General features: G+C 34.5%; 2 protein-coding genes across 47 annotated transcripts in view; one reads left to right on the top strand and one right to left on the bottom strand.

Moving 5' to 3' along the window:
• LOC6585204 (sodium channel protein para) overlaps window positions 1-1,831 on the top strand; it is a 67,719-nt gene extending 65,888 nt beyond the window's left edge. For all 46 annotated transcript variants that reach the window (XM_044010598.1, XM_044010596.1, XM_044010554.1 and 43 more), the window contains one exon: window positions 677-1,831. In XM_044010598.1, coding sequence (XP_043866533.1) covers window positions 677-1,708 — 1,032 coding nt within the window. In that variant the 3' untranslated portion in view covers window positions 1,709-1,831. The remainder of the gene's footprint in view (window positions 1-676) is intronic.
• A 10,123-nt stretch (window positions 1,832-11,954) lies between these two features.
• The window catches only part of LOC6585200 (myosin-10), a 30,659-nt gene continuing 28,937 nt past the window's right edge, over window positions 11,955-13,676 (bottom strand). Inside the window, exons 6-7 of the mRNA XM_002010800.4 lie at window positions 12,827-13,120; window positions 11,955-12,768 (exon numbers count right to left, since the gene is read on the bottom strand). Of these exons, the coding sequence (XP_002010836.1) occupies window positions 12,395-12,768; window positions 12,827-13,120 (668 nt within the window). The 3' untranslated portion in view covers window positions 11,955-12,394. The remainder of the gene's footprint in view (window positions 12,769-12,826; window positions 13,121-13,676) is intronic.

Here is a 13,676-nt window from a genome sequence, read left to right as displayed (position 1 = left end):
GGCCTACACTTCAATATAGCCCGATTTGCAAGCCAGTTACTCAGTTAACCACATTCAAGCAAACTATATCGTTTATATCGTTTGTCAGCCACCTCCAACCACCAACCACCAACACCACAACCACTACCACAACCATTACTAGTAACAATTACTACAACAACAACAACTACTACTAACTACAACTACTACAACTACCATATGCCCAACATACCTAACAACTACTTAGATTTGCTTAACCAAGTGATCCATTAACCTAACGTTTGACTAATGACTCTTCTTGTTATTGTATCTTCTGTCTTAAACTTTTCTTTCACTGCCCACACACACACACACACACACACACACACATACGTACGACACGTAACTACAATTCTGACACGATCGACCATTTACGATCGACCCACTACAACAAACAAAAACAATGAACGATCAACATATACAAAAATACCAAAAAAAAAATACTCAAAAAAAAAACACCATCCAACCGCTCAACTCTGCCGTCCACAAATGCGTTTCATGCCGCTACCGAATGCAATTCAATAACAACAACAAAAAATACCAAACAAACAAAACAAATACATATCGTTTATCGATGCTCGATCGATCTAACTCGATCAATCAATCTGTCGATCTAACGATCTATCGGTTGCATTTTGCGCATACGCTAAACGAGCAGATGTCTACCTCAGCCGGTTGGGATGGTGTACTCGACGCCATTATCAATGAGGAAGCATGCGATCCACCCGACAACGACAAAGGCTATCCGGGCAATTGTGGTTCAGCGACCGTTGGAATAACGTTTCTCCTCTCATATCTAGTTATAAGCTTTTTGATAGTTATTAATATGTACATTGCTGTCATTCTTGAGAACTATAGTCAGGCCACCGAAGATGTGCAGGAGGGTCTAACCGACGACGACTACGACATGTACTACGAGATCTGGCAGCAGTTTGATCCAGAGGGTACGCAGTATATACGCTACGATCAGCTATCGGAGTTCCTCGATGTGCTCGAGCCGCCGCTGCAGATACACAAGCCGAACAAGTACAAAATCATATCGATGGACATACCCATCTGTCGAGGCGATCTCATGTACTGCGTGGACATACTCGACGCCCTCACCAAAGACTTTTTCGCGCGCAAGGGCAATCCGATCGAGGAGACGGGCGAAATTGGCGAAATTGCGGCGCGACCCGACACCGAAGGCTACGAGCCCGTCTCCTCAACGCTGTGGCGCCAGCGCGAGGAGTACTGCGCCCGCCTCATCCAGCACGCCTGGCGCAAGCATAAGGCGCGCGTGGAAAGCGGCGGCGGCGGCGGTGGAAACGATGCCGACGGCGAAGGTAATGCTGAAGGCGGTGGCGATGCCGATGGCAGCCACGATCCAGCTGATCCCGGTGGAGCCGACGGCCATGCGGATGCAGCCGATCACAATGGCCCGCATGATAACGATGATCCCGATGCGGGCGGCGCCAATGGCGGCCACGATCCAGCCGATGCTGATGGCGGCGGCATTGTAAATAGTCCGAACGATGGCAACGCAAACGGCAGCGGCAGTCCCGGCGGCCAGAGCGCCGGCAGCGGCGGCAGCGCTGGCCGCCAAACGGCCGTGCTCGTTGAGAGCGATGGATTTGTGACAAAAAACGGCCACAAGGTTGTAATACACTCGCGATCGCCGAGCATAACATCGCGCACGGCAGATGTCTGAGCCAGGCCTCGCCCCCCCCTCCAAGACGCACGCGACTACTGAGAGCAGCGGCAGCTGGCAGCTGGCAGCTGGCAGCAGCAACAAACCGAGTGCCAGCTGGCAGCAGCAGCAACAACAACAGCAGCAACAGCAGCAGCAGCAACAGCAACAGCAACAACAACAGCAGCAACAACAGTGAGCAAACAGGTACAGCAACAACAACAGCGAAACAAGCATAATTTTCTGCTATAGATTAATAACAACAACAAACAACAAACAACAAACAACAACAACAACAACAGCAATGGGAAAACATACAAATTGTAATAAAGTACAACAACAGCAGCAACAAACATCAGCAACAACAAACAACGACAGCAGCAAGTGTCTACAAATTTAAGTTAATTCAGTTTCAAATATAATACAACAACAACAACAAAATGAGAAGCACAACACCAACAAACAAACAAACAACAATCATACTTAAGCTAAAGAGAAATGTTGAGCATCTTAAGAAAATATTTTAAATTTGTAAGCAGGCTCGTAGTTACCTTCAGAAAACAACAACAACAACAACACACACACACACACACACAACACACACATACAACAAGAACATGTCACCTAGAATGAATGAATTAAGCCCAAATGTTCTATTAATACATACACACATACATATACATATATATGCATATGTGAATCAAGCATCATAAATCCATTTCCTACAAAATCGAGTACGAGTACAATCTAGCAAACAGCCAATACAACAACAACAACAACAAACAAGCACACAATAAATAATAAATAATAAATAAATAATTAATTAATAATATCTGAATTCGATTCTTAAAATTCTAAATCTGCATTCTAAAACAAATAAAAGAAACAAGAAAAAACAAATACAAATGATAAATCACATAATCAAATATAGGATATATTATATAAAAATTCAAATTATATGTAAAAATAAAAAAATACAAAATACAAAATAAAAACTGAACAAAAAACAAACAGTGCAAAACGAAAAATAAATAACAAATGCATAAACTCCATACCCACACACACACACACACACACGCACGCAATCACATGTCAAAGAAGAAGAAAAAACACCAATTGCATGGATTTAATTGTATTTTGTATTGTAAACTTAAAAAAACAAAAACAAAAACAAAATCGCCTGAACTGCCAGCAAAAGCAATACAAATTAATAATTGAATGAAACAATGAAACAAACAACACACACACACACACACACACACATAGTCCCGCACATACACATACATATGTACTGGTATAATTGTATTGTTCTTCTTTTCCCATTTGGACGCATTGCCAAATGTTCAAGTGAAACACTCAGTTGATATCGCGTATTCAATGTTTATGCCATGAATAACGCGATATTGAATTTGATGAAATTCGAGTAGTAAAATAAAGCAGAATTACATATGGAAAAGCACAAAGTTTAAAGCATACACCAACACACATACACAACACACATATATACATTGAAAAACAGTGTTGAACAATGCCAGGCATATCCCGCAACACAACTGTGCTTCCCTAACACATGGGCACACACACACACACACATACATAAGCAAACACACACACACGTTCAATGGGAAACAGTGTTGGGCAATGCACATTGAGTGTTTTGACTGGCAGCTGTGGCATCTGTACTTCACTAACACACACACACACACACACACACACACACACACACACACACACCTGACTGACACCGTGAGGCATTGTCATTGGAGTTGGGGCGCATTGAGCTAAAACGAATACGGAACCAAAAATATACCACACATAAAACTAGCTAAACGAAACGGCTGAGGAAATGAAATAAAGCAAAAGGAAAACAATAAAACGAAGAAAAATGAGTAACCAAAACTAAACTTAGTAGAAACTAATAATAAATAGCAAAGTAACAAGTAAAGAGAAGTACAGAAAGAAACCACAAAGAAAAACTGTGTCGCATGCAAAAATGTGAAAGACTTAAGAAAATATTAAAAAATAAATATAAAAGTGTAAAATAAAAATGAAGAAGAAGAAAAGTATGAAAAACCTGTGAAGTGAAAGATCATTGAAAAAGAAAGTGAACATAGAACATAGAATAGAAAATGAAGCAAACATAAAACCTATAAGGGAGAAGAAAGAGCAACAGAAAGAAAGCAAAGCACACACACAACAACAACAACAACAGCAAAAGAAGATGAAGAGCAAATAAAGTACAAACTATGTGCATGTGTGTGCGTGTGTGTGTGTGTGTGTGTGTGTGAGTGAGTGTGAGTGAGTGTGAGAGTTTGTGTATAGAAAAGGAGCACAAAGAGTGTACAATAAGAACAATAAATGATGATAATAATGATAATGAAGATGATGATGATGATGATGAAGATGATAATGATGATGATGATGATAATGATGATGAAGATGAAGATGTTGACAATGACGATGAAGAAGTTTATAATGATGATAATGACGACGATGATGATGATGATAATGATGATCGCATTCTCTACCTTAGGTCCATTCGACTTTTACAATCCATAACGCTAGCAGCAGCAGCAGCAGCCGCAGCAACAACAATAAAAATGCAGCAACAAATTCGACGAAACGAAAGAAAGAAAAAACCATAATTAATATGAAAAACAAAAGTAAAAAATTAGAGAAAAATTAACAAATAAAAAAAATCTAAAAAATGTATACATATATATGTAAAGAAATTTATGTATATGTGCACATACATATGCACATATATATTTATTTATTAAGTCTCTAAATAGCATATTCAATTTAAAAAAAAAAAAAAAAGATAATAAGAAAACAAAGTAAATGCAGGGTTAAGCTTCAAAGCAAAAGAAATACAGAACTTAACAAAATTACAATAATATTGCCTACTTTTCAGCTGTATTTCGCATTCGCCTGTTGCGTTTTCTTCTGTTCCGTTCCATTTCGTTTCGTTTCTTTTGGCTTCGTATCGCTTTGTTCAAAGCTTAAATCTTTTAATCCGTACGAAATTGCATTTTGTTCTAGGTACTCCAAGTACGCTTTAAGCATAACAATGTATATATATATATATATATATATATATATATATATATATATATATCTGTATCTGTATCTTTTCTTCAGATTTTCATTTCGATCATTTAACTTTTTGATTAGCAATGCGATTTAATCATAGTTAGAATGCAATCAACTAAGGCTTAACTAAATACTGATTGACTACTAACAACATGATATCTACATACTTCTATAACAACAACAAGAATAGCGTGAGGTTCCATTGCGCACTAACACACATGCAAATTCACACACACACACACACACATACACATATGCTTTGCTATTGCTTCAAAATTTTGTAAAAAAAATCGTTAAAAATTGAAATGAAAACTGAATTTTGGTTGACATGAGAACATACATACATACATCCATGTATAACAGTTATGTATGTATGCATTTAGCACACGAGTCCATATGAAATATGCTCTCAGTCAAACGCTCAAACCCACACACACACACACACACACACACACATACAATAACACACACGTGCTTTGAACACACTGCCTAACTCTATATATAAATATGATGAAATGTAGAAATTGATCACATTTACAACATGCATAAGTACATATGTATGAACACACACACCTACACACCTACACACCTACACACACACACATACTCGTACACACTTGCATACCATAACGAAAATTGTACAACAACAACTTTTTGAGAACCTGTTTAGCAACAACTTCCAATTTCCAATTGACCGAAAAATAACAACAAAAAACAAAGAACAAAAAAAAAAAACAAAACAATAATATTGAGCTCCCAATAGTATTTTCTGCTTATTGCAAAACATTTTTGCTTAATGTATTTATAATTTTTTGTAGTTTTGATTGATTGATTCATTTAGTTTTTGGCAGTTTGGCTTATTTTTCCAACTCTAATTGGACTTGCAATGGCGTATAACAGTTACAAAAACAAAATTGGAAAAGAGCAAAAAAAAAAAAAAAAAAAAAAAAAAAAAAAACCTAAAAGGAAACAAATCACAGTTATAATATTATATTATATAGGGACCAGTTTAAGCGTTGCCTTTGTAAACCGAAACAAAAACCAAAACCAAGCATAAAAAAAAAAATTAAAACTGAAGTAAAAAGAACGCATTCAAGTCCAAGTCTTTGCAAATTTGCTTTTGGTATTGCGAATCCCGAAACTGCAATCAACATAAACTGATCTCTGCTCGATTCTCGATTCGCTATCCTCGATCGTTCGCTTTGTTTCTCTAGCCACGATTCCCCGTTACCGTTAGCGCCTTTTGATTTCAATGCTTCGAGCTAATGCCAGCGAAATCCCCTTGACGCCTATTTTTTTTCCAATTTCCATATTTTGATTAACGAACGCTTGCCAATCGCCAATCTGAAGAGCTTCATGATTATCAGCATTTTGTTGGCTGTTTGACAAATAATACGAAAAACAACAACAAAAACCACGACAAAATATAACAAAAAATCAATTTGATAATTATTATAAAATGAAACGAACACATGCTACAAAAAAAAAAAAAAAAAAAAAAAAAAAACCAAAAACAAAAACAAAAAATTAATCGAAATGCTACTAAAAAATCAATTAAAAATAACAGAAAATTAAGTTTGAAATTCCGTACAAAATGCATAAGTTTAACAAAAACAAAAATATAATATATATATGTATATATATATAGATATTTGTATTTATATATATACATATATATATATATATATACTGAGTGCACTGTTATAAATGAGGGGCGGGGCGAGATTAAATAAAAAAAAAAAAAAAAAAGCAAAACACTAAGTGGATAAAAGCAACCATTTTATTCAATACGAAGAAGACGTCTATCAAGAGCGTACGAAACAAATATATATAAAAAATAAATGAAAAACAATTAAAGCTTACGCGATTTAAGAACAACAAAAACTGCGACTAAAACTAAAAAAATGAAAAAATAAAATAAAATAAAATAAAATATAATAAAATAAAAGAAATTTGTACAATTGAAATAATTGAATCATGAATAATATATTTAAGTATTTAATAAATTAAAAAACACAAAAAAAAAATCAAACAAACAAAAAACTATAAATAAATAATCGAATAAATTAAAGACAAATATATTTCATATTTTAGCATAAATATTTTTTGTGCCGAGGTTACGTTCGAAGCAACACGCGCATCATTGCCATTAGACAGAATAAAGTTATATATACACATACATATATATGTGTACATATATACACATAAATATACATATGCCTAAACAAACAAAAAATATTTACAACCAAATACTTATTGCATATTTTGTGCTGCTGAATGAGGTCACAACGCAACAAAACAAATAACAAACAAAAAACAACCTAAACAACAACAAACATATATTATTGCAATTAACTTAGAGAGCAATAAATGTCAGACGCGCATATGTATTGTTATGTAAGCATGACTAATAGTTTGTGCCAGCACTGTGCCATATCCGTTGACTGTGTGCCTGTGCGACATACGTGACACAGGCTCACTGGCATGACACTCAACAGGCTGTCGCGCACAGCTGGCCCAAATTATGTGCAATTCTACCAGCAAGGCAACAGAAAAATCTATAAAAAAAAATACAAAATACAAGAAAAAAAAAACAAAAAAAAAACGAAAAAACAAAGAAACCCTGAAACCAAGAAACTTTTTTTTAGGTACACTTAAATCAAAGCGTGGAATATTATATTAGTTAATTAATAAAATAAATGCTTTTTTGTCGAATCACTATAGAAAAATTAAATGAACAACTTTAGCTTTATACTCGTACATTTACATTTGTAATATATTACATAAGTCTAGTTAAATACATACAAATAAAAAAAAATAAAATAAAGGGAAAAACATTATAAGAATGAAAATCAAACGAAGCATAGCAAATGAATTCAAAGGAAATAAAAATATAAAAAAATATAAAAAAAAAAAAAAAAAAAAAAAAAAAACATTTATATGTAATGCAGCCAGTTAATACGCATAGCTAAAAACTAAAACCAAATTATTATAATAAAAAAAAAAAAAAGTAAAAAAAAAAACTGCAATTAGATATTCAATATATAAAATTTGTAAATTTCTTCATCAAATTTTGTTGGTTATTAAATTTATGATTATTAATTATTTAGTTTACTCTTAATATATATTTTTGGTTGCACACATAGACAAACACATACACACACACACACATACACACACAGACACACGCAGCCATAAACCAATTGCCAGCCGCCATTTGCCCATATGCCAGGCTTTTTTAAGTACAGTTGCGTCAGCAGCAACTAACGCTTAACAATACCAAACCAAATAAGAAAACACTCAATTATGAAAGTTTCCATCCAGCGAAGTATTTGCAATTCACACACACACACACACACTGACACACACATCAATTACAATTGACAAGCCGAATACACGCACACACACGAATACACTTTCACCAATACAAAAAAATAAACAGACTGAAAAAATACTAAACAAAATGTTTAAAAATTTATACGCAAATATATATAAAACGCAAAGAAGATATATATATATAGATATATATATATATATATATGTATACATATATGTATATATATGTATAAAACAAAATTACAACATTCAAGAAGCTGCTAACACACACATACATAACCCTACACACACACACACACACAGTTACCTAGCAGCAACACCAGCAGCAGCAGCAGCAGCAGCAGTAATGGAAAGTTTATTAAAAATTATATTTAAAAATAATAATAATAAATAGCGCCACAGGAAAAAAAAGCTTGTATAGAAAAAACAAAAAAAAAAAAAAAAACAAATAAAAAAATTATATATATATAAATATATATATATATATATATATATATATATATATATATATATATACATATATATCTGAAATAAACGAAAAACAATAAGAAAAATGTATTTATATTTATACACCAAACAAGCAAAAAAAAAGTAATTTGAATATGTATATATAATATATATATATATATATATATATATATATATATATATATATATATATATATATATATATACATATATATACATACATGCATATAACAATTCTTTTCGAAACACCAAAAGATGATGCGGAGAAGAGAGTGTTACAGGCACAGTTAGCATATTTTTTTATATACAATTTAAGCAAAACGTAAATGAAGTAAAATATTTATTAGCGAGAAACAACTGAACGTCTTTGTAAAGACTTTATATATGCCTGCCATATGCCTACATCTGCCTACAGCTGTCTGACTCTTTGAAGCACACACCTCCTTTACATACACTCTCTCTCCGTCTCTGTCGCACTGTCTCTCGCTCTCGCTCTCAAATACTCTCTATTTCGAAGAAAACGTTTTGAGAATCGCATAGAGAGCTCACCATTGCTCCAGAGCAACAAAGCCACTCTCTTTTTAGCTAGTCTTAGTTTCAAGCCTTCAAGCATTCATTTCGCGACAGCATTCGACCTTCCGCACTTCCAAAGCGCAGTTATTGAGCAACTCTATTTGGTAGCAACTTCCCCGGCTACAAATTACTAGTGGTTCAGATGACTGTAAAAGCCCTACCAGAACAACAACAACAGCAATTGTTATACTGTATAATATATACATATTTTGTTATATATATATATATATATATATATATAAATATATATATATAAATTTGTGCAAAGGCAAAAAAAAATTAATAATTAAAAAAAAAACAAGAAGAAGCAGCTGCTAAATGTATGACACCCGCCACTTTTCTACTTAACAAATCGACTGTATATATAAGATAATATGTATGAGCATATACATATATATATATATATATATACATATATGAATATATATATACATATGTATATATCTATTTCTGTAGCAGTATAACAGTTTGTATTGTGCATTTGCTTAAAGACAACACCAACACACACACACTGAGACATAAACACCCACACACACACACATACACACACGACTTGTATATATAGGTCGATGCATTTTCTAGTAGATATTTTCCTTGGGTTTTTTATTTTCATCTCGACATTGACTTCTATTAGCAATATTATAGTAAAAGCAAAACAAACCGAGCTGTCATACATCTAAATGTTTTCGCAATATCGAAAATATTACGCATAATTATATAAATAAAAAAAATGATATAAAAAAAGTAAAAAAAAAAAAAAAAAAAACTATTGTTATCAATTTTTTTTTTTAATATTCGTAACTACAATAAAGAAAAGAAGCAAATCATTTAGTTTGAGCGCCATTTTTTATAATACAACTGGAAATATATATATATATATATATATGTTTACATGTATATTATTGTGTGTATATATAAATATATATATATATGTATATATATATATACAAAAAATGCAGTGCGACAACAGTTTTGTATGTATTAATTTTTATTATTAAAAAAAGACACATACACATACATACAAAAACACAAACATCAATTGTTTTTATAAAAAAGTATATATACGCATATACATATATATACATATACATATATAGATATATTATATAAAAGGAAAATACAAAAAATAAAACTTTAATAAATGTATTTAAAAATACAAAAATAAAAACCAAAAATTAAGATACAAAAAGACGCCTGAATTAGTTTGTTACGCAAACATAAAATTATAATTAATTAACTTCAATGTCAAACAAAAAAATACCCAATGATTAAAAAATACAAAACAAAAAAATACAAAAAAAAAAACAGCAACAAACTGCACAATAACATCTTAATGTAAAAAATATGAATTAAATATAAATCGCAAAGCAAAAAAATAAAAACAAAAATTTAATATTAAACCAAAAATGCGCTAAAACAAAAAAAACAAAGAAACCGAAGTGAATCATTTTTAATTTCATTATATATAAATAATTAATGCTTTTTTAGTTCTCAGCAAGTTGCATAATTTACATTAATGTATAATTTAAAAACAAAAAACATTAATAATTATAATACGACTTTAATAAAAATGGGCATACAACAAATATTGTAATGTAATAAATAAAAGAAAAAAAAAAACAAAAACAAAATAACATATTAAATTAAAAGCGAAATTTTTTCACACTTTAGCTTAATAAATTGTAAAAAAAACAAATACAAAAAAGAACAAAAACTGAAATAAAATGAGATTTAATTGAATTTGTTATGCAAATGAAAAAAAAAAAAAAAAAAAAACAAATGCTTTCTAATTGACTGAAACTTCTAAACTCTCCAACTGTTATACAATAGAACAGTTTTTTTTTTTACAATCGATCTTGAGCTTGATATATTCCACACTTTTTTGTCACCAATATCATTTCAAGTCAAACAGTAAGATGTCCATCCGTCCGTCTGAGCTAAAGCAGCCTGTAAAAGTTCAATAATTAGTAGTCACGCTGGTTAAGATCCCTAAAATATACGAAGTTAATCGAGGACCAGGAGCAGCTCAAGCGGAACATGAGAACAACTCACTCCAAGCTAATGATGCATGCCTGCTACCCCCCAGGACTTCCGGCTACAGCATTGATGGGCTTGAACCCATAAGGAATGTCAGTTTGCTTGACTCAAAGATCAAGGATCGATCCAGCATTCCGTAGTGCACACGACTATGAAATTAGCTAAGAGTGAAGAGCGCGCATATATCCATATATCTAGGGATCTCTGCTGCATGTTGAAACTATGTAAAACTCATTTGTAAACTGAACAAATATAGTGAAACTATATAAAAAAAATAAAATAAATATATAAAATAATTATTATAAGATAAATTTACTCAAGTCTGGAATCATTTACCGTATTGTATGAGCGGGTTTGGTCTGAGTGCAACTATGCATGCTTATTGCACATATGGCATATTCCACATATGGAATATTCTCCTATTCAGCCCTCAACATTACTTAGATTCCTCCTGGGTTCCTTTTGTGGTTTTTTCCCTCCTTGACTTTGTCTCATCCTGTACTCCTCTGACCACGTCTGTCCCTTCGCACTCTTCTCCTGCGCTGCTCTCCTGCTGATCTTTATTTCTAACTTCCTCTGATTTTGATCTTCCCTCCCCCGTCTACCGTCTTCTCTTGACCTCGTCTCATCCTGGTCAGGAGCAGAGGACGACAGAAAAGGAGCAGAGAGGCAGCTCCTCTACTTTCAAATCAAGTCATGTTCATAAGACACAATTCATATTACTTATAGATTCTGCCAACCCAATTGAAACGCGACATTGTATAATTTATTTATAGTTATATATTTATTTCCAGTTTTCTATGTTTGTAAGTTTTATTTGCTGCTGTTCCAGCGAGCTGCTTTCAAGGCGCTTCAAGGGCAGCTCGCTGGCTGCCCAATAGATTGGCATTCTTTATATAGATATACTTTTTTTTAACATATTACATATTTACAGGTGCGTGTGTGGGGGTGTTACAAAAGGGGATTACAAATATAGGTATGCATTTGTAGCGATCTATACGAGTAGTACACTCTGGCCGGGACTCAACCGTCGCTGACAAACGGCATTTGAATTGCACGCTTTAATATACAACTATTCAATTTTATATGAATTAGAGTTTAGACAAAACAAAAATAATAAAAAAAAAAAGGTAATCAAAGACACATAATTATAAAGTCAATCACACGCGGAGCACGCAGCTCCAAGCTGTTCTACAACAATCAGGTGTCGCTGAGAATATCCTTCAATATTGAGCTGGAGCTGCGCGTGGGCGCAAATTCGTTGCTGCTCATGAGCAGCGACTGCATCGGGGGCAATATCGAGATGGGGGGCGTGGCATGTCCAGTGCTTGCAGTCGTAGTTGCAGTTGCTGCAGTTGAAGTTGAAGTGGACTGAGTTGCCAACGCTATTGCTGCAGCAGCAGCAACATCTCCTGCTCCTGCTCCTCCTCCGCCGCCGCCGCCACCGCCAGGTGCTTCAGTTGCATCCGTTTGCTTCGCCATGCTGAGCAGATTGGGTCGCGCCTGCGCCGTTGACTGCGGCTGGGATTCCTGTTCCAGAAACTTGACAAAGGCCTGCACCAAGTTGTCATTGCCTGCACCAAGGAGCTGAGTTAGTGGAGCTGTTGCTTCAATAAGGAATTCACAATTTACCTGAGCTGGCACTAGAGGTGCCTCCACCGCCGCCGCCACTGCCACCGCCGAGTATGTTGCCCAGCCAGCTGCTTTGGGGCTTGTTGAGGCCAACCTTATCAGATTCCTGGGCATTGAAGTCCAGCAGAGATGATATCATGCGCAGCACCTGCTGCTTATCGCCCGCATTCCCGCTGACCACATAGCCAATTAGCAGGCTCTTGATGAGACTCTTGTCGATCTTGTCCGTTTGGCTGGACTCGCTGCTGCTGAGGCTCTGCTCCAGCTTCCGGTTGGCTTCCTTCAGGCTGTCCACTGTGCAAAGTAGCGAAAACAAATTTGCATTTATTTATTATGTAATGGGAGGCATGCAATTCCTTTCACTCGATCTATCGATATCTCTCCCTTCTCTCTCTCTCTCTCTCTCTCTATCTCTCTCTCACACTCTCTCTTTCGCTTTCTCACAGTTCTTAAATCTAAGGCTTACACAAAGACGCGCGCGCGTAAATAGTTTTTTTTTTTTTTTTTTATATATTTTTGTTTAAGGCGTGGCATGCGGTTAGTGCGCCCACTGCACGGCGTAGTATGACATAAGTACTGGTTGTTAGTTAATTGGCACACCAGTACCTGATGTAATACTCAACCGTACAGACGCTGATGCTGATGCTGATGCAGTTGCTGTTGTTGTTGTTGCTGTTGTTACTGTTGTTGTTGTTGGAGATGCAGATGCAGATGCTGCGGCTTGTGGCTAAATAAAGCAGCTGCTTGGGGTCTATAGCTGGGGTCTGGTACGTCAGTCTGGACTCTACTACTCTGTGTGGGGCTGTGTTGCAATGCATTAACTCAACTCAAACAACAATAATATTAGAAA

Source organism: Drosophila mojavensis, unplaced genomic scaffold (assembly GCF_018153725.1).
Source record: "Drosophila mojavensis isolate 15081-1352.22 unplaced genomic scaffold, ASM1815372v1 contig_136, whole genome shotgun sequence".
Lineage (NCBI taxonomy): Eukaryota > Metazoa > Arthropoda > Insecta > Diptera > Drosophilidae > Drosophila > Drosophila mojavensis.
The sequence above is the reverse complement of the archived record's forward strand: the minus strand, read 5'-3'. Positions and strand labels throughout refer to the sequence as shown.